Source organism: Acanthochromis polyacanthus, chromosome 19, assembly GCF_021347895.1.
Source record: "Acanthochromis polyacanthus isolate Apoly-LR-REF ecotype Palm Island chromosome 19, KAUST_Apoly_ChrSc, whole genome shotgun sequence".
Taxonomy (NCBI): domain Eukaryota; kingdom Metazoa; phylum Chordata; class Actinopteri; family Pomacentridae; genus Acanthochromis; species Acanthochromis polyacanthus.
Genome location: NC_067131.1, coordinates 19,108,091 through 19,129,713, shown reverse-complemented (window position 1 = coordinate 19,129,713; position 21,623 = coordinate 19,108,091). Strand labels below are relative to the sequence as shown.

Here is a 21,623-nt window from a genome sequence, read left to right as displayed (position 1 = left end):
CCATCACCAGGTGGAAAACTGTGTCACCTCCAACTGACAAACACATTTTGCACCCAAAAAAAGTTTAAAAAGCAGCTCTGCGATTGGCTGAGGTAATGAGAGGTGCTGACACCTTGACCTTTTCCAGCTACAGGTCACAGAAGTCTAAGTCTGAGTAGAAATCAATGGCTTGACTTCATCAATGGATTTTATGTCTCATGTGTTGAACTTTTTCCTCCTTGACATTTAAAATTAAACTTCTCTTGATCCATGTGGAGAAACTTGGTTGTTTAAGGAGTTTTTATGTCAGACAGAAAGACAATAATGTACATAAAAAGTTATAACTACAGAGATTACATGAGTGAAGTACACATCAGCAGCATGTACCGTCATGTTTGGGTACCTTTGAACATATGAGTTATGGTTGCTGTTTGAGGTGAGAAAATGCAGAAAAAAACTTGTGTGATGTCCTTTTCTAGCTATCTGTTCATTCACTGACCTATTCATTCTGTGCTTCTTTCTATCCATCTACAGTCAAGTCCATAAATATTTGGACATTAACACAATTTTCAGCATTTCGGGTCTTGGGCCCTTCACAGTTCAGGTGAAGGGTCGATCAATCACAACATTAAAACTATCTGGCTATTGTTGTGTAGCTCGTCAGGAGAAGATGTCTGCTAAGCTGCACGTCTTTTCTCATCATGTGACCTCAGAACGTGTCAAAGTAGCATTCATGTGAATGTCACCCAAGGTTTTCCAGCAGAACACTGCATTGATGAGATTCATGAGATGATCAATGTTGTTGATCTCTCATCTACGATCAGTAAGATTAGCTTCAGCCCAAGCACTGATCTTCTAACCATTTACACTTGTTTCTCTTGCTCTGATGTCTTTGGCTACAGCATTTCAAAACTGCTGCCTCTTTACACCTCCAGAGCACCCATGGGTCACCTCCCCTTGGCCTTCTATCACTTTATCCAAGTGGGTTGTCCACTAATCTCAGGGTTGGCAGTTCAATCAAGTTCCTAAGTCTGCTTGGAAAAAACACTGAACCCCAAGTAGCTCCTGATGGCAGATGAACATCTTATGTAGAAGCTTCACTATAATTAATGTGTAAGTGGTGGTGAATGGGTGCAGCGAGTACCACTAAAGTAGAAAAGCTCTGTGTAAGTGCAGGAAATTCACCAATAGTTTATTGTTGCTGCCTTTTTCTTGTGAAATACAAAACGGTTTAAAATCTTCATGTTCTAAAATTTCAAAGCACTAAGAAGAGAATTCTCAAGCTCACAAACTAAAGTTCTCACAAAAAGAATATATGTAAGCTTCCTCTTTAAACTGACAGTACTAAAATTACTACACTTAAATATTATTTTTAATATCTAAAAAAACACTTTTATGGAACTTCTCCTTTTTGTTTTACAGATAATATTGTATTTTTAAAAAAACACAAAAGATATCATTACAATGTAAAATGTAACAGTTTTTGATAATTACAGTATTCACAGTTTAAAGATTTTTTGTTACAGCATAGGGGAATTTTTTAAATGTAAAAGTTAATCTTTGAGCATGTATAGCATATACAGTTGACAACTACACAGATATAATAATCAGAAATGTTTGTTTGGGTTGGAAAGTCGGAACTGAACACAAACACAAAAAATTAAGATGTGTGTGAAAGCCGAATGAGAGGAGGGAGAAGCAGGACAGGGAGACACAAAGACTGTGGGGAGATGAGATTCATTACAATCCTCTGTAGGAATGATGGCAGTAATGGACGAGGCAGCGTCACGGCTGATTTGTATCTGTTGGGAAGAGTCAGGGCCCGAGGCCCTTCAAATTGCTAATCAAAGCTGGCCGTGAAGACTGACAGCTATTCTCACTGGGTCTCTGCATACAGCTCACTCACTGCAAGTTGGTGTGTGTGGAGTTGTAATGGAACTAAATGAAGCTGGATATTTGCATCTCTTCTGATTTGGTAAAGGTCACCGCTGACAGGAAGGTCCACGGGGGACAGAGCAGAGCGACACACTGAAGTCAGATTGGAAACAATAGTGTTACACTCTGTGTTGTCCTGCTTTGTGTCTAAATCATCCAACCTGAGACGCTTCAGTTCTTTTTTTATCCTCTTTATACTTTTCGGCTTCCAAACAGCCTATAGTGTCTTTAAATACCGCACATATATTATTCCTTATTCAGACTTTATCACCCTGGAGTCTTTGACATCTCATTACCTCCGCCAGGAGGTTATGTAATCATCGGAGTTTGTTTGATTGTCTGTTTGTCTGTTAACAGCATAACTCAAAAAGTCATGGACAGATTTTCACCAAATTTTTACAGAATGTCCGGAAGAGCAAAAGTAACAATCGATTAGATTTTGGAGGTGATCCGGATCACCATCTGGATCCAGGATTTTTTTCAATTGTACAGAGTCCTTCAAAAAATCCTGGATCCAGACGGTGATCCGGATCACCTCCAAAATCTAATCGACTGTTACTTTTGCTCTTCCGGACATTCTGTAAAAAGTTGGTGAAAATCCATCCATGGCTTTTTGAGTTATGCTGTTAGACAAACAGACAAACAGACAGACAGACAAACAGATGGCCTGGCGGAGTTCTGCGCTCTCCGAGTGCTTTTCTAGTTTTTTATGTCTTCCATCTCTACATATTTCTAAAAAACACATAGTTTGGAGAACCAAAACCTACCTGCAAAGTGTTAAAGGTCTTAAAATGCAATAATAGTTCTACAGGAAACAAATCCTTGAGCTGCTTATTGTCTTTAAACCTTCAAGAGATGAAGCCACAAAGTAGGTTTAGAAGCCTGACAGAAATTAATGACGTTTGTGTGTTGTCGGGGGATGTTGTGGGTGGTAACCGTACGCTCTGATTCAGGCCCTCTGGGCTCTTCTGCCCTCTTTGTCTTTGCTTTTCTAATTGGCCGACTGAGTGCAGTCAAACAGTCAGAGAAGCATCACTAATCATTCACCTAACCGACTCTAATAACTCTGCTGTCCCTCCCTGTCTCTGTCCCACATTCGACACCTTTCACTGTCTGATCTGTCTTTTAGGGAACACCATGCTTCTCAGGGAGGAAAACTAGACTATATCAAGTATATGTTCTATCTAATGCAGACTGTGCATCTCTGGAGGTGTTTTTATTGGAAAAAAAAAATCTTTCGAAATGGCTGCTTTGTGTACAAACAAGTAGTTTGTAAAATATTTGTTTGTACACAAACAAGTAAACTGAACCAAACACCTGGTGAAAACAGTGAAAGTGAAAGTCAAAATGAGACTTGAGTCAGAGATCACATCTATAACAACAAAAAGCACTCAGAGAGCACAGTACTCCACCAGGACTGCTCAGTTGTCGTATCATTTCTGATGGCTAAAATCTTGAAAAAAAATCTGTGACAGAAATCACGGCATTATAGAATGTGACCATTTATTATAGATGTACCTACAAACAAAATGACCTCACACTGAACACAGGCATGTGTTATGAATGCATACATTATGTACGGATACTGAATTACATGACCTAAATATCTAGCAGGCGGCGGGAACTGATGGGACTCGGAAACACCCTCACAGTTTAATCAATTGTTCCTTGTGTCATTTCAGACGGATAAGTTCCGAAAAGTCCACAATGATGGATTTGTAGTAGGATCACAGTCATGTGATCGTCAGCGGGCAGCTGGCATAGAGTTCACTTGTTGTCATAGTTACAGTGACACTGTGCCGCTATCTCACAATGATACAAAACTCTTTATCAAATCAGTGGATCCAGACTATCAGCAGCATCACGGCCAAAATCTAATCAGGTGGTTCTTGTGTCATTTCTGACCTTCCCTGACCTTCTTCATCCAAATCCATTAATCCGTTTTTGATTAATGCTGCTCACAGACAGACAGACAGACAAATGTACACCGATCATCACATTCCACGTTCCTTCGTGGAGTAATTATGGTTCAAGTTAGGACTTCCTATCCAAATGGAGACTTTTTTTCTCTTTGTAAGTGCTATATCACAGCTATCTATCCATCCCTCCATTCTCTATACACCGCTTTATCCTCACTAGGGTCGCGGGGGTGCTGGAGTCTATCCCAGCTGACTTGGGCAAAGGCAGGGGACACCCTGGACAGGTCGCCAGTCTGTCACAGAGCTACATATACAGACAAACAATCACTCTCACATTCACACCTATGGGCAATTTAGAGTAATCAATTAACCTCAGCATGTTTTTGGGAGGAAGAAAACCCACGCATGCACAGGGAGAACATGCAAACTCCATGCCTGTGCTTGCGCTAGCCATTCGCCACTTCGCCATAGGCAAAGCCTTCCTCAGGATGGCTAAGCCATTTTTAGCATGTTTAGCCATGGTGGCGAAGCTAATTTTGCCTAATAAATGTGAAAATAGGGTTAACTTACAACTTTTTCGGAATTTGCCGTGCAATAATCAAAGAAAATAACAAACCGTGTCTCCTTTACTGAAGAGCGCTACCGAGTATAACCGGAACGACCCGAATGCTTCCGATCATTAATAGATGCACACTGTCACGTGTCTCGTCTCAGCCAATCAGAAAAAAGGATTCGGACTAACCCCTGGAAGGCGTACAACAAGGAGGACAAGGAGAGGGCGATCAAAGAGTTGAAAAATCATTTTAAATAGGAAGATACTGAATTTTTTAAAATAAAAATATCATATGTACTTTTTTAATTAAATGTTGAAATAAACTGAAGCAATATTGAACATAATTTTTGGCCTCAAAATGCACCAGAATGCAGGAAAAGGAGTCCATTTTTTCAAAATTTCGCACGCAGCAGTACAGATACTGAAAAAGTGTGGCTAAATGTTGCTAAACAAAATTCCAGCACTTTAGCCACAGTGGCTACAGACAAATTTTTCCTATTTTCCTAATTTTTCCTGCACAGCATGCAGAAAGATCCCGGGAAAGCCAGGACTTGAAACAGGGATCTTCTTGCTGCAAGACAAAAGTGCTAACCCCTACACCACTGTGCAGCCCATATCCCAGCTACAAAACCATTAAATGAGGTCACAATGGAACTCCACTATATCAGGTGATAACGGCCGACTGTGTCTATTACAAGGCTGATGAGCTCTCTACCTACCTGATCAGATCTACTGAGAGGAATGATAATCTCCAAATTGGGTGATGCTGGAAGAAACATCATGAGTGAAATAAGCAGTTACCAACCAGAACTGTCAACATGCATGGTGGAGCTTTCCATTTGCCTTTTTTTCTTAATTCAACAACATCATATTAGCTGTCTGATAAAATAGTCAAGCCGACGTCTGTACTACTATTACTTTATAAAGAGAAACTGATAAAATTCATTACCATTCCAATTCATGACCTTGTAGGAGACTCTCTATAAGTATATTTTCTTCCACAAAATCTGTCTCCATCCTCAGCATGTATCACCTAATTACTCCAACACTACAACTTGTGTGGCACAGAGTAGTTGTAAGGGTTTGAGCAGAGTTGTAGATGAGCTGGTGTGCTTGATCTGCAGGTGAGTGGTGGGGTGGTGGGTGGAGATGGAGGGGGGGACCAATTTACATGTTCACTGGAAGAAGCAAAGGTGAGTCCTTCTTTTTTCATTGACAAAACTTCTGATTCTGATGAACATAGGTCAGTTACTATGAGTAGAAATTGGCTGGTAAGTTGTGTTTGACTTTGATCTCTGGACATTTTAAAAGGTATTTCTTATTTGTAGTTAAGATTTGTAATTTTATGTTTCTGTCTGCTGCACACTGCGCCCTCACTACTGGCATTTTCTGTTTCTCTAAACCATTAAAAGGGTCTAATAAAGTGAAGTTTCTGCTGCGGGGAGAGAAGTGATGGATAACAGAAACACAGATACGCAAAGATAATGAACTAAACAGCTAGCAACGTGTCACCTCAGGTTCCCTTATTAAAGCAGCAGCAGACGTGTGACCTTATATGTTCTGTGCTGCGTGAATGCATGAGGGAGCAGACAGCGACACGGGGAGATTTAAATTATTCTCCGGGCAAACAAAATGGAGGCAGAGCAAATATTTCCTCACATCACTTCTCATATAAACAAATCAAAGCCCACCACCCCAAGGAGAGCAGTCAGCAGCGTTTACTGTGGTCAGAGCGTGTGGAGCGCTCTTAACGTTGTGTCAGTCTGTCAGATTCTCTGCTGCGTAGCCGTGTGGATGTGGAGCCAAACGGGTTCAGTCCTGCAGCATCACAAACATCAGACTCTCTCTCTCTCTCTTACACACACACACACACACACACACACACACACACACACACACACGTATATGCAAATGCAGACTGTATAAGTAGATAAAAGCAGAGGGATTGACAGCTGACGCCTCAAAATCGAGCATTTATGCCAAAGTTGGAGAGATAAGAGAATAAACCACACATCATTGTGGAGCAGCGTCTCCACAGCAGCGCAAAGGATTCTACTTAATTTCCAACCGAATTTGTTTCTGAGTGGAAGTTTGCACATGAATGCAGAAGTGCATATCTTTACACAAGACCCCCACACACACATACACACACACTGAACCCTCATCTACTGCCCTCACAAGGTGAATTTAATTCGTAATTACCTTTTCCAGCTCCCTGGAGTATGAACTCTTTATACTAGACTGAGACCTGAACAAATGAGAACACAGAGCACACTAAGAAAACAGACATGGCCATACAAATGCAGATAAAGCATTGCCTGAACTAACAGATGTAATTGGTATTCATTAAAAGGCCTCTGCATGAGCGAAGGATTTATTTATCAAATTGAGTTCATTAGAATACGAAAACAATGATCTGAGCCCTCTGATGTTTGGTTCTTTTTGATCATTTTATAAAAGTTGTCATATTTCACATGAAATTTCCAAAGAAACGTGTTTAAATCCATCCATATGACCATGAGGCTGTCGGTCTCTGTGTTTTCATGTTTCATTATTTTCAAGGGTTGGGCAAGTTAATGCGCTATTAACGCCGACAATTATTTTAGCGCGCGTTAACGCAGGTTATTTAAAATTGTTTTTATTGTGAAAGTCTGTTGCTCGCTGGGTCTGAACACACAGACAGACTAATCATGGATCACAGGAAGGCTGGATGTTGGTCAGGACTTGGGATGGCGTCATCACATCTTACACAAACTTGAGGGAGGCTTCAGCAGACTGGTTGGATGCAGCTTGTGGGAGAAGCAGAGATAAACTAAAACAAGACAAGCTAACAAATGCTACAGCTAAGTAATTAGCTATAGACTGCATTCAGATTAGTATTGTGGAAGATGTTAGTCTGAGGAACATTCTTAGGATCACAACGAATGATGGCACGTATGAGCCTCAACCTGCATCACTGGAAGTTTTTTTTGTGTGTGATGACATAAACCAGACACAGCGGTCATGGGTTCGAGTCCAACCGACGGCCATTTGCTCTCCTCCTCACGTTTCCTGTCACCCTCTACTGTCCTATACATTAAAGTCTAAAAATGTGCAAAAAAAAGGAGGTACAACCATGGACTTCACAGACTAAAAAGTCTTCTGCACAGTCAGTCCCAGCTGTGTACTTTTTGTGTTCGACCACTTCACCTCACTCTAACAGGGACAGCTGCCACTGAACATAGACTGTTTCTGCTGCTCCCTGATAAAAGAAAAATGTTTCTGCTGGTGACTGTTCAAGAAAAATAAGAATACAGATGTAGAAATGTTAGCTTGTTGTTGCTGGGAAGGTTCCTGTTATAATGTTATGATCATGGCTCTGGACTCTGAGTGTAACTTGTTTTTCTAAAACAAATCAGATAATGCCCTTAATGCCCTTGCATTGGCAAATAGCTTTGTTTTGATTTGATATGATTACATTAATGCTTAAGGTGAAATTTGCAAGAAATATTTTTAACTGCTACCACGTAAACTGCTGTTAAAAAGCACTTTATTTGTTTACAGTGTTTGCAAACCAAATGTGATTGGACTTTTGTTCATATACATCCATCCATTCTCTATACACCGCTTTATCCTCACTAGGGTCGCAGGGGGTGCTGGAGTCTATCCCAGCTGACTCAGGCGAAGGCAGGGGACACCCTGGACAGGTCGCCAGTCTGTCGCAGGGCTACATATACAGACAAACAATCACACTCACATTCACACCTACGGGCAATTTAGAGTAATCAATTAACCTCAGCATGTTTTTGGACTGTGGGAGGAAACCGGAGTCCATCCATCCATCCTCTATACACCGCTTTATCCTCATTAGGGTCGCGGGGGGTGCTGGAGCCTATCCCAGCTGACTCGGGCGAAGGCAGGGGACACCCAGGACAGGTCGCCAGTCTGTCACAGGGCTACATATACAGACAAACAATCACACTCACATTCACACCTACGGGCAATTTAGAGTAATCAATTAACCTCAGCATGTTTTTGGACTGTGGGAGGAAACCGGAGTGCCCAGAGAAAACCCACGCATGCTCAGGGAGAACATGCATACTCCGTGCAGAAAGGTGTAGGGGGTGTAGGAAGTACAGGATCCCCCTCTGTAATGTAGTGAAGTGGAAACATAAAGCAGCAGAAATTAGAATTACCTCAAAGTTGTATTTAAGTATGGTTTTTGAGTGAAGGTACTTTCCACCACTCTCTTGCATGACCCGTCTTAATTATTTCTCCGCCAAGGAACGCAGCAGAGTTATGTGATGATCGGTATATGTTTGTTTGTTTGTCTGTTAGCAGCATTATTCAATAACAGACAAATGGATTTGGATGAAATTTTCAGGGAAGGTCAGAAATGACACAAGGACCACCTGATTAGATTTTATCAGTGATGTGGCTTATAGTCTAGATCCACTGATTTGTTAAAGATTTCTGTATCATTGTGAGATAGGGCTGCACAGTGAAGTACTGGTTAGCACTTTCGCCTTGCAGCAAGAAGATCCCTGGTTCGAATCCCGGGATGGGCCTGGGATCTTTCTGCATGGAGTTTGCATGTTCTCCCTGAGCATGCGTGGGTTTCCTCCGGGTAATCCGGCTTCCTCCCATAGTCCAAAAACATACTGAGGTTAATTGATAACTCTAAATTGCCCATAGGTGTGAATGCGAGTGTGATTGTTCGTCTATGTATGTAGCCCTGTGACAGACTGGTGACCTGTCCAGGGTGTCCCCTGCCTTCACCCAAGTCAGCTGGGATAGGCTCCAGCACCCCCCGCGACCCTAGTGAGGATAAAGTGGTATATAGAGGATGGATGGATGGATTGTGAGATAGCAGCACAGCGTCACTGTAACTATGACAACAAGTGAACACTGCGTCAGTTGCATGCTGACGATCACATGATTGTGATCCCATCGACCGTTGTGGATTTATTGGGACTTATCCATCTGAAATGATACAAGGAACAATTGATTAAATTGTGGGGGTGTTTCCGAGTCCCATCAATTCTAGCTGCCAGCTACATATTTAGGTCAGGCGATTCGGTATCCATACGTAACATACACATGCATAACACACCCGTGCTCAGCGCAACATCATTTTTTATTAAAGATTTCATCTATCGGAAATGATATGACTGAGCAGCTTTGGCGGAGTACTGTGCTCTCTGAGTGCTTTTTGCTGTTCATTGAGTTCAGAATTATCTTTCACATAACAGCACATAAAACAGAATTTAATGGCTCAAGCAGGTCGATTAATGGGACACAGTGCTGTCTAAGTCTGTAACTAACATTTGGTCTTCATGCTGCATTCTCGTACACACTGAGATCTGCTTGTTTTAGTCACCTGTAAATGTCAGTACATACAATCATCTCTCATATGATGAAATGAAAATGAAATCACCCACCTGAGATGGTCACAGAGAGTCACACACACTTTAGACTGACCTGTAACCTGTAACAGAACAAGACAACAGAAGCACTGGGAGGCTTTGATGTGTTCAGAACTAAACTACACTGACTGATATGAGGCTGCAGCTGGACACTACTGCCAACATATGAGTGATCACACTGTATTAATAGTATATTGACAAACAATGAAGTTATGATATGAGGACTACTCTCTCTGGAATCCCTGACCTACTCTTTATTTACTGGTCATTTACTTAGATAACAAGTTAAAAGGATCACAAACGAAAAATCAATCCAACCCATCCATCACAAAGTACAGCCGAGGCAGAAGGGAGCAGCGTACGTTGTGTATATTCAGTCATTTATAGAAGTACTGGACATCGATTTTCGCTATTACAACTGGTCCTGAGGGGCATAACTGTTTGTACAAAATTTCATAGCCTGACCCCGGCCAGCTAAATGTTGCTGCTGTCCCCAGATCTACACTGCTGGTGTGGCTAAAAACAAGAAAAAATTGAAGCGAAACAAGATAGCTTTTCTGGCAGGAATGGTGCCAAAAAAATTCCCCTATAAATCCTTCAAATAGCAAGTAGCAAATATCTGTAAAATAAAAATATATTTCCAGCTAATTTAAATATGCATGATCATAATATTACAACTTTTGAAAATACATATTTTTGATGTTAACATCTTTACAGTTTTGGCCAATTTTTTTAAATATGAATTAATTTTTTTCTGGAATTTTACTAGATAATACCTGTATTGTAACAAAACAGGGACAGTTGAAACAGTTACTTATAATGCTATTAATCCTTAATTTTTATTCCAAATAACAGGAAGTATCTACAAAATCATTACATTTTGCTAAATTAAATATACAGCAAAAAAGTGTCAATTTATTGTCACCTTGTAAAAGAATGAATTACCATTCGTAAAAATCCTGATTTTTGATGTTTTTGTTTCACGGTTATCTCATAAATTGTTAGTTTTTCTGTGATTTTACGAATTACTATTTGCAATTTAACAATAAAAAGAAAAAATGTAAAATGCGTAAAACAGTATATTGTTAAAAAATACAGGTAAAATTTGTTTAAAAAAATCATTTTTACTGTTTATTTAACCCCTTGATTGTAAAATAGTACCATCAGAATAATTCATTTAAAAGACAAAATAAATGAATGCCTGTATAATTTTCAGGAAATTATACAAAATAAAAAACAAATGGAATTTTACAAACATATTCTCAAGAGGTAACATCTTGACTTACAGTGTTGTAGCTCTGCAGAGAGAGTTTATCTACAGGCTGTAAAAGTTTAAAGGTCATTCTGCCATCCCACCTCCTCTCTTTTATTTTCTAAGATCCCCTGAGCAGAGCAGCATCAAAGCCTCTCCTAGATCGCCTCATTAAGGGGCTTCCCTCTGATCACATCACTGCAACTCTCCTCAGCTCCTGCTGGATGCTCAGTCTGTTTCATGTGCACAGCCTCCAAACATTTACCGACACACACATCTGCATAAGCAGACACAACCTTCCACCTTTAACATTCAACAGCAGCAATTTAGAATCATCAAGTTCTTGCGAAAGTAGCACAAGACGTCTGAAAAGGCTTTTTAATTTAACGAACACTTTGCTTTACATCTGCTCATATTCGGTAGGTGTGTAAATGATTGCAAATATCTACATCGTCTCCCCCAGATAAGAAAAAGCACGAATTTGTGCTTGAAATATTTTGAAAATCATTTCAAGAGACTGAAAGCTTATCTGATTTTTAGAACTGAGCCTCTCATAGTGGGATATACGGTATTTTCTTAATCTATACAGATAAATTCATTAAAGCTTTTATTTAAGTGATGATTATGAACGTTGTATTCTTGACCTTGAAAACAGCTTCACCCAGCTGGGACCCTAAGTCTGCGACCCTAATGAGGATTAAGAGGTATTTAGATAATGCATGGATGGGCTTACAGCCAATGGTCTGATCACTAAATTAGAATTTACCCTCACATTTTCTGCTTCTTCAGGTGTGGACTCTGGTCTTCATGCCTCCTGTGCCTCCCTGATTTTCTCTGTGTCTGACTGATGCAGACAGGGCCGTAGCCAGGATTTTGGAATAGGTGAGGTCCATGATGCGCGCGAAAAGCGCGCGCCGAAAATTTTTCAATGTTTTTTAAAAAAATGTGTTTTTATATATCTTTTTTAGGCTACAAGTCACACAAGATGTTTGCTGTTTAAATATCTTTTAATGATGTGAAATCAGCATTTTCCAAACAAAAATATATATTTTTTCAAAAAAACAAATCAACTTTTTACATCAAAGGCTAGCTGAATCCTCCTGTGACCAGAGGCATCCCACAGTTGAAGGATATTCTCCCGGTTCACCTCCACTTTCTGATGCACATGCATCATCGCCAGGCCTGTCAGTCTGTCGTTGGACATGGTAGATCTAAGCCATGTCTTAAGTCTTTGCATGGCTGAGAATGACCTCTCACAGGCACAAGTCGTCACTGGCAAGGTTAGAAATATCTTCAACATACATTGTATGTTGTCTGATGAGCCAGGCGCTCATCAAAAAAAAAAAAAAAAAAAAAAGCGCCGGACGCGCTCTCCGCTGTGGATAAAAGTAATTAAACTCTTTGATCAGATGATCTGACAGGCCGAACTAGTGCCGAATTATCTAAAAATATATATTGTGGTCACCTTGGTGTAGATGGGCGGGGATGTGGTCTACAAAGTGCTAATAATAAAAACACTAGTTTCTGAACGGGGTTTGGCCCGCTGCCAAGCGCGTCACAGGGCGCATTTGCGGGTACGTGCATCAGCAGATCAAACAGCTTTTTACCGCAACACGCACACAGGCAGGGGCGTATTTAGTCATTTGGGGGCCCAAGGCAAATCCAGTCATTGGGGCCCTTGACATCCTGGTACTGCACTGACAAAAGTTTTATTCTCACCTCAACACGTCTTTAGTGTGGCAGCAGCAGCAGGTTCAGCCTGGAGGAAGTTGTATGTTACGTTTCTAAAAAAAAATAAAAAAAAGACACCACAAAAGATAACAAGATCAATTATGAGAACAAAAATTTTACCAGCATAATTTCATCAAATTCACCTTTTGTATTTCCGTCCTCCCTACTTTCTCTGTGATGTTTTTGTCTCCATTTTTCCTTCTCTTTCTCCTTTCTTTCTCTGATGTTTTTTCTCCCTTTTTCTTTCTTTCTCCCTTCTTTCTCTGTGATAGTTTTGTCTTCCTTTTTTCTTTGTGATGTTTTGTTCTTTCCCTCTTTCCTTCTCTTTCTCCCCTTTTCTCTGTGATGGTTTTGTCTCTTTTGTCTTTGTGATGTTTTCTTCTCTCCCTTCTTTCTCTGATGTTTTTGTCTCCATTTTTCCTTCTCTTTCTCCCTTCTTTCTCTGTGATGGTTTTGTCTCTTTTTCTTTGTGATGTTTTCTTCTCTCCCTCTTTCTTGCTCTCCCTTCTTTCTCTCTGATGTTTTTGTCTCCCTTTTTCCTTCTCTTTCTCCCTTCTTTCTCTGTGATAGTTTTGTCTTCTTTTTTCTTTGTGATGTTTGTTCTTTCCCTCTTTCCTTCTTTCTCCCCTTTTCTCTGTGATGGTTTTGTCTCCCTTTTGTCTTTGTGATGTTTTCTTCTCTCCCTTTTCTTAAAATTATCACTAAAATTTAACCTTTCGAGTCTTTGCCTCAGCAAACTTTGTAATGAGTAGCTCTATATCCAGTGACTTTCTGACTTCCTGCTCAATGGAGAGTACTGCAAGTGCTGACAGCCTGTCCTGGGACATAGTTGACCTCAGGTAGGTTTTAATCATTTTTAGTTTTGAAAAACTTCTCTCACCTGAAGCCACTGTGGCAGGGAGAGTGAGAAGAAGTCTGAGAGCGATGCTGAGATTTGGATATACGTCAAGTTGTAATTACAACTATCTGACAGCCTAAGTTTCTAGTTGCATAACCGTTTTCATATATTTCCCCATGTCCAGTGAATAATATTTTTCACTAAACAAAGATTTTGAATCAACTAAATATTGTGAAATGGAGGGGATAATTATCTAAGAACTATCTCAATACTATTGCTGTGATTGAAAATAACATTAATCAACATTTAATATAGTTTACCATCTCGACCGATTTAATACTCACATCTTCATGAAAAGAATCCCTTGCTTCACTCGCCACATCTCCTCGGCTGACACTGACAGCAGAGCTGCTACTGACAGCAGCATCTAGCTCTAGCTGTTGCAGAGAATCCCCACTCGGTGTCACCGTGAAAAAGGTTGATACCTTCGGTAGTTTTGATAAAAAACTGTTTATTTTCTTCTCGCCTTCTTCTCTTCTCCGCTCCACTCAGATAACTCCGCTTCATCTTTCTCACTGCTCACCCGCTCTCTCAAAACCGCGCCAACAAGTTTGTTTTGCTGCCGTCTTCCTGAATCAAGCCTGCGCGTGCGCAGTAACATGGAATAGTCCATTGCGCGAGACAGAGGGGGGATAACGATCATGATAGTGATAAATCAACCATTTTAATTTATTTTTAAGCGTGCAAATTAAGACTAAAACAATATTAATTGCTTCAAATAAAAAAACACCTTTATTAATCAGCTTTCACGAGACGTTTGGGGGCCCCTGGAAATCTTGGGGCCCCAGGCAATTGCCTGTGTTTGCCTAATGGTAAGTCCGCCTCTGCACACAGGCACAAACAGAACACAAAGCCCATGGATGTTTACCACAATTTACAATTTACAAGCACGTTTCACAGAGAGGTTTCAAGTTTTTATGAGTTTATGTTTTATTCAGTTGGGCATATTTGGCGAAAAAAAAAAAAACTCGGAAAAAATAGGTGAGGTCCGGACCTCGCTGATCTCATACCTGGCTACGGCCATGGATGCAGATTGACAACTCTACAAAGAGGCCCTTTGATTTTCAGAGACTGAGAGCAGCACCTGATGCTCACTGTTGACGTGTCAGATCACTGGAACTTCTTTGTATCTGCTGAAAACGTCCGGACACCACCACATGAAGGAGACCTGTTCACCAGAGATGGACTCAAACAACAAAGCACAGCAGCAGCAGCTGATGTGTTTTAGGATTAACATTGTTCCTTTAACACTTATCAGTGGGTGCACACAAAGCTACAGTAACATGAATATTCATAGATGCTGTGAAGTCATCAAATGAAATATTCAGTGCATTTGGGATATAATAGGAGTCTCTCCTATTGAGGGGGGCAATGTTGCTTGAGTAAAAGACCTGCAGCTACTTTGTGAATCTAGCTCAAAATGAAGATTAATTTGACAGAATTATTTGGAATCCATGTGGTGACAACAGCTCCTCTGTGTTTAAACAGACATTCACACACACCATCTTCATTTTTCTATTTCTATTCAGCATGACATAGAGGCTCACAATGCTCCCATTTATGCACATTGACCTCTATTTTCCTGAAGGTGTCACGCTGGTGAAAACAGAAATTGGAGGCAAGTTGTGGTTGTTGCACCTTTGCACTCATTTAGGGCAAAAAAAATAGATTTGGGCTTGTAAACTATGAACATTTCCAGAATGGCAGTTTTCTGTAACTACCAGGCTGGGCAGATGTTGGAGTGTCTGATGTCACATTTTTAGATAACAAATGAGTAAATGTACAATAAAATATTAAGTCCAGAGACAAAAATGATCCTTTCTTCATTCAGAGACAGAGACAAGCAGTTTTTCTTTTACACCTTAAAAAGCCAGTTGTACAAAATCAAAATGTTTTCCACGATGAGGATATAGCATCAGCATTACTCAGCTGTCTTTCAAAATTTATTACTTAAAAAGAACTTCTTCCCACCTCAGAAACCTGGGTAGACATTCACATCTCAACACTCAAATCTACCTCCTTGTATGACAGATGAGATTTAAAGACAGTCGAGAGGGAATAGCAGCAGTAATGTGAAGTAAAACTCCATTTTAAAGTTCGCTGTAGGAGCTGTATCAATTACATTTTATGCAAGTATGTACACAGCACTTGCATACATACTTGCATAAAATTTAAATCTAACCCTAAACCCAGATACTGTATATTAATGACATGAACACTGGCCAATAGGCATGTTGAGATGATCAATGATGATCAGTTCTTCCGAAAAGTCCTGAATACCAAACTCACCTTGCCTTAACTCACCTCTGATTGTAGTAGTAGTGTGTGTGTGTGTGTGTGTGTGTGTGTGTGTGTGTTGCTCCGTGCTGCCCATGTTTTTGCTATATTGTGGGGACCAAATGTCCCCACAACTGTAGGAAAACCGAAAACTATGTCACTTGTGGGGACCTCATTTCGGTCCCCACAAGTTTAAACAGTGTTTTCTTGGCCATGTTGTTGTTACTGAAAAAAGTAAAAGTGCAAAAACGTTTCTTTAGGGTCAGCCATTGTTTTGGTTAAGGTTAGGGTTTGGTTAAGGTTAGGGTTAGGGTAAGGGTTAGGGGTTAGATATGAATGGGAGTCAATGGTATGTCCCCACAATGATAGCAAGACACACGTGTGCCGGTGTGTGTCTGTCGATTGAAAGTGAGCTGGGAATGGCGGCTAATTCTGGAGCTAAGTTCTAGATTTTTTGTAGTTATTTTGGCAATGGCTACGGCCCACAGTAGCCTGTGTAAAGGTTCAATAAATGACCAGAAAACAAAATAAATTCTCATTCATTCATCACAGAGGGTCGCTACAATATGCTGCACTGTTTGTACAACTTGACTGATGTTTTCTGTGTTTCACCCTGTTCAGAGCGTTTTATTATTTCTAATTTCACTTCCAAGTAGATGCCATCAAAGAGTCTGACTTACGCTTGGGAGCCATAAGGAAGGACAAAAACTCAGCGAATGTAGCACAATCCAAGGTGACGTACAACCAGTGAATGTAAACAAAGCGACGTATTCATCCGCTCGGCTCGTCAACCAGTTCCAACCAGTTCCAACCAGTTCCAACGAAATGCCGTAGGCCAATGACAACGTAAACCGAGGACCCCCTGAATTTGGCTAAAGTATGGAACAAACTTAAATGTTATAATGATAAGAGCAACTTCTACAACATCATTACAGTATTTGAAAACATGTGCGTCACACTTTATGTGAACACATCCTGCAGCTGTAAAGACATTTCATTCAAAACTCACAAATGTTAACCTCAAAGTCATGCTGGTGAAAAAGAGAACACATCAAAGTCAGGAAATTCACTGATGGTGCGAACTTCCCATCTCTGGAGCTGTTCCTAAAAATGAATGTATAGAGCAGTTGGTGACAGCGCGTTGGTCCAGTGAGTATTTTCAGATAAGCACCCAGCTTTAACATCTCCTCCACACTCATAATTAATACAAATCAGCAAAGTCAGCCATTCTGTAGAATTAATCTTTCTGCACAGTTGCAATGTCTATTCTAAGGATGATGGAAATTAGCAAGGACCTAAATAACTTCTCAGAGCTTCCTACAGCTGGAAATAGTTTCCTGCTTCAGTATAAACTTTTTTTTTCATGAAATCACACTCATCCTGGCTGTCATTTGGTTTGCCGTTGGCTTGGTGACCTTCTGCACATCACGCTCCAATCGATGCTCACTGCTCACTCTTATGTAACACACATCTGTGTGGCTGCAGTGCGAGAGTTTAACATCATCAAGTCTTATTGGCAGAAAATGGTGAAGAAGCTGAATCCTGCAAGTAAATGAGTGGAATTGTTGAAGCGCTGCCCGACGTCATCCTGTACCTGTCGCCTCTCTGCTGCATTCATCCTCATCCCAAAACTCTCACCTCATCCTTCCTCCTGCCTCTCATTCTAAATCCATCCCTCTTTCCTTCTTTCCTTCACCGCTCCTCTTCTCTCATCTTTGGTCCTCAGCCAATCATTGCCCCCTCTGCCATTCCACCTCTCCATCCCCCACTTCCTTCCTTTCTCTCCTTTCTTTCTTTTCTTTTCTTTTCTTTTCTGTCAGCCTCCTCCCCACTGCCCTACATTTACGCTCTTCTTTTCATTCTCTCTGTTACACACACTCTCTCTCTCTCTCTCTCTCTCTCTCTCTCTCCTGCTCTGATATCCAGCATGCAATACAGTGAAAATCAGAGGAAAGTGGAGGAAGCGTTGAATTTGCTCCGGAATAACAAGACATAAAGGAGGGGATTTTGGGAGAGGCGATTAGCGGAAAGCAAAACAAAAAGCCCCTTGTCAATCTGGCTTATAATTCCATTAAAAATTGTACATGTGGTCGTTTACTTTGAGAAAAGCTCTTATAATTGGCCTCAGCGGTGGCATGTGAGTGTGTGTGTGTGACTGGAAAAGGCACACACGCAGGTGTTTATCTGCACTTTCACATCACTTCTTATACATGTGTGCTCTGATTTTTGTCTGTGTAGCTCTGGAGTGTGTGTGTGTGTGTGTGTGTTTGCAGTCTTCAGCGGCATGTGCCAGTCTCAGCTCCTGGTTTTGGCATCCCCTCGCGCAGGTTGGGATTTAAACAAAGGAATAGACGAAGCTGGAGTTGGACCCTGCTGACTCCTGAGTCTTTCTGACACAAACAGATGCTCACAACACTTACACACACACACTCGAGCATGCACACACTCGACACAGAAATCTGCAAACAAGTGTGTTATCTATGCCCAAGGCGCGAGGGGAGGGCGGGGAAGAGACACTGAGAGACGGGAGAAGAAAGGATGGGGAAGTGGGAGATGGGGGGGGGGGTTGTAGGAGGAAGGGGTTGGCACTCATGTTTGTGTGTGTGTGTGTGTGTGTGTGTGTGTGTGTGTGTGTGTGTGTGTGTGTGGTGGGGGTCATGAAAAAGCATGAGACAGACAGGAACTGGGGGAGCGATAAGTAGATGATGAGCAGGAGTGACCGCAGCAGATGGTGACTGTCCTCTGTGAGCCGGGCAAACATATTCGACATACAGGAACACACACACACACACACACACACACACACACAAACAAGCAAGCAAACAAACAAACAAACAAACAAACAAGCAAGGATGGTGAGAGGAAAATAGGAAAAAAGTGTCTAATTACTCAGCCGACATTTCAGTTTTTCCCTCCTCCTTTTTATTTTTTACATTTGTCCCCCATCTCTCTCCTCCCACCTTGCTCCTTCCAGGCATTTTTCCTCTGGGGATGATGGGAGATGCAGCTGGATATAACTCCCCACTCATCATCACACACACACACGCAGATGCACACACACTCTCGCTCTCCTCTCTCTCTCCGTCTATCTGGCACTGAGCAGAAGTAAACAGAGGAGGAGATCTCATTTGGTTCCTGAACTGTTGCAGCGCTCAGTGCAGCCACCACACACTCACTTAATTTCTCTCACACACACACTCCCTCACACACACACACGCACACACACACACACACACTCGCAGACATGCACACACATGAACACACACAGCACACAAAGGGATATTGGCAGCAGGAGATCCTGACAGTCCAGGACCGGACTCACACCTGCCAGCTCTGACTGAGCAGCTTTTACTGAAGAAGAAGAAGAAAAAGAAGAGGGGGAAAAAATACAAAAAGGGTAAAGAGAGTGAAGAGGGTAAGAGGAGGTGGGTTCGTGGTTTGTTGAATCCACCAGATCGAGTCCACAGCTGACGATGGAGAACACATGAGGAGGAGTGACAACTGCGGGGACACTCGGTGGGAAAAATTCTGCTGGGTAAAGTTTGTGGATATTTCTAAAGGGATTTTTATTTGTTTTTGTCCTTGAACTTTGGAGAGAAATTGCAGAAGATCGACTGCGTGCAGACAGCAAAAAAAAACAGGGAAAAGGTAAGGACACTTTCAGAGATTTTGAGCAGAAAAATTCTCCCATGAGTTTGTGTTTCATTGCAGTGCTCAAAACTTGCCCTTGCCTTTCTCCAAATGTTTTCATTTTTGATTATCTGCTGTCTCAGTTAAAGGCAAAGAAGTCAGTTTATGCAGATTTATTAGTAGGACAGCTGGTACTTTTGCTGTACATTCCTCCGTTTTAAAATAAAAAAGCCTGGTGATGATCTTGTCTCACTGTACGAGCGGTCAGTAGGGATTCTGACTGACCTATTTAAAAGGTCCTCTGCCCTCTTTTCATTATTGATTCCAATAAGCATGTGGGATCAATAGAAACATCATGTGTTTTTGCAGCAACACGCTGTTGATCTGTTTGTTCAGTGTTGCAGCAAAGCTACTTTATGAAAACGGAGAGGAAATGAACACAAATAAAACTCCATCTTGTTGTAAAGTTTGTGGTGTATAAAAGTGTGTAAATGTAATTTTCTCTTCTGTCACCTTCATCTGTCTTTAACACTTTTCCATCCATCTCCAAACTTGTCTCCCTCTTGTCTGAAGCCTGCAGGTGGGACATTGGATTAAAGGGCTCTCCAGAAGCATGGCGACCACCAACCCTTCCTCCTGCCATCTTCTCCTCTTCTTCCTCCTCTCCTTCCTGACTTTCCAGCCAGCCCTCACTCAGGAACCATCCGTCACCACGGTGGCAGTAACCGAGGGCGACCCATTTATCGCCCCCACCACGCTGGCCAACCAGACGACCGGCAGCTATGTGGAGACCACTCAGAACACTCCTCCAGAGACGGGGCTCTCAACGCCCACCAGCGGTGGAGATGCCGACGACGAGGACGTCCCTCCGGTTGGCGGGACGCGTTGCCAGGGTTACTACGATGTAATGGGCCAATGGGACCCACCGTTCAACTGCAACGCCGGCGTCTTTCTGTACTGCTGCGGTACCTGCTTCTACCGCTTCTGCTGCCAGTTCCGTCAGCAGCGACTGGACCAGAACATCTGCTCCAACTACGATAGCCCCATCTGGGCCAACACCGGCAAGCCAGTGGCCACCATCACCGAGGGCCAGGGGGACCAGGACCGGGACCGAACACACCTCATCGTCTACATCATCTGTGGCGTGGTGGCCATCATGGTGCTGGTGGGCATCTTCACCAAACTGGGCCTGGAGAAGAGCCGCGGAGGAAGTGGAGGAGGGACAGGGGCTGCTCAGGCTGACCTCAACTCCAGGTGAGGAAGTGTGTAAGAGTGTGTAGGTGTGTGGAGGAGGTGTGTTTGGTGACATTTCCCTATAGAGTGTAGATGCAAGCAAAGAGGTGGTTAGACGTTTGTATGTTTAGTACATGTGTCTGTGCATGCACATATGTGTGTGTTTGCATGGGCTTCCTGTTGCATCGGAGGGATGTTGGAAAGTTGGAAATTCTGACTTTACCCCAGGAGAAAGAGACACAAAAAATGTCAAATACAGAGCAGACAATCGAGGATTTTCAAGTTGCAGATTAGAGTTGCATCAACACACAACCTGCCGGCTTGGAATTTACAACTTCCAACTTTCAATGTGAGTCTGTGGGCCTACTAACGTGTGTGCATGTGTGAATGTTTTCTTGTACGTCTTCAAATTAATTTTGAAGCCTGAAAACATTGAACCAAATTTGACCACCTCATCCCAACCTTTAGAAAACTTCTCAGAGCAGAAGCAGATGATGACTTTGTTGTGGAGATGTTTTCACTTTAATGTTCAATGCAAAACATGGAAATGCTGTTTAAAGTACAGTAAGAGGACAGACAAAAAAGAGTCAGAGAGAAAATATTGTAAATAGTGTGTAAAGCTATGTACTTTATTGCTCTACCAGGTGTCTCTGCATGTTAGACTGTAGCTATAAGTTGCAAGCTCATGTCTATTCACCCCATTACATTTATTATTCCCTTATTTTGGTTCTGCTCATCATTTTTTCATGTTTCTAATTTCAGATTTTTCTTTGTTTTATTTCTTTGTATTGTTACTGTTTTCCATATTCTT

At 41.6% G+C, this 21,623-nt stretch overlaps 1 protein-coding gene across 1 annotated transcript in view; it reads left to right on the top strand.

The window, feature by feature from the left end:
• The first annotated feature begins 18,831 nt into the window (after window positions 1–18,831).
• The window catches only part of shisa8b (shisa family member 8b), a 75,151-nt gene continuing 72,359 nt past the window's right edge, over window positions 18,832–21,623 (top strand). The window contains exons 1-2 of the mRNA XM_022199015.2: window positions 18,832–19,597; window positions 20,153–20,833. Of these exons, the coding sequence (XP_022054707.1) occupies window positions 20,193–20,833 (641 nt within the window). The 5' untranslated portion in view covers window positions 18,832–19,597; window positions 20,153–20,192. The remainder of the gene's footprint in view (window positions 19,598–20,152; window positions 20,834–21,623) is intronic.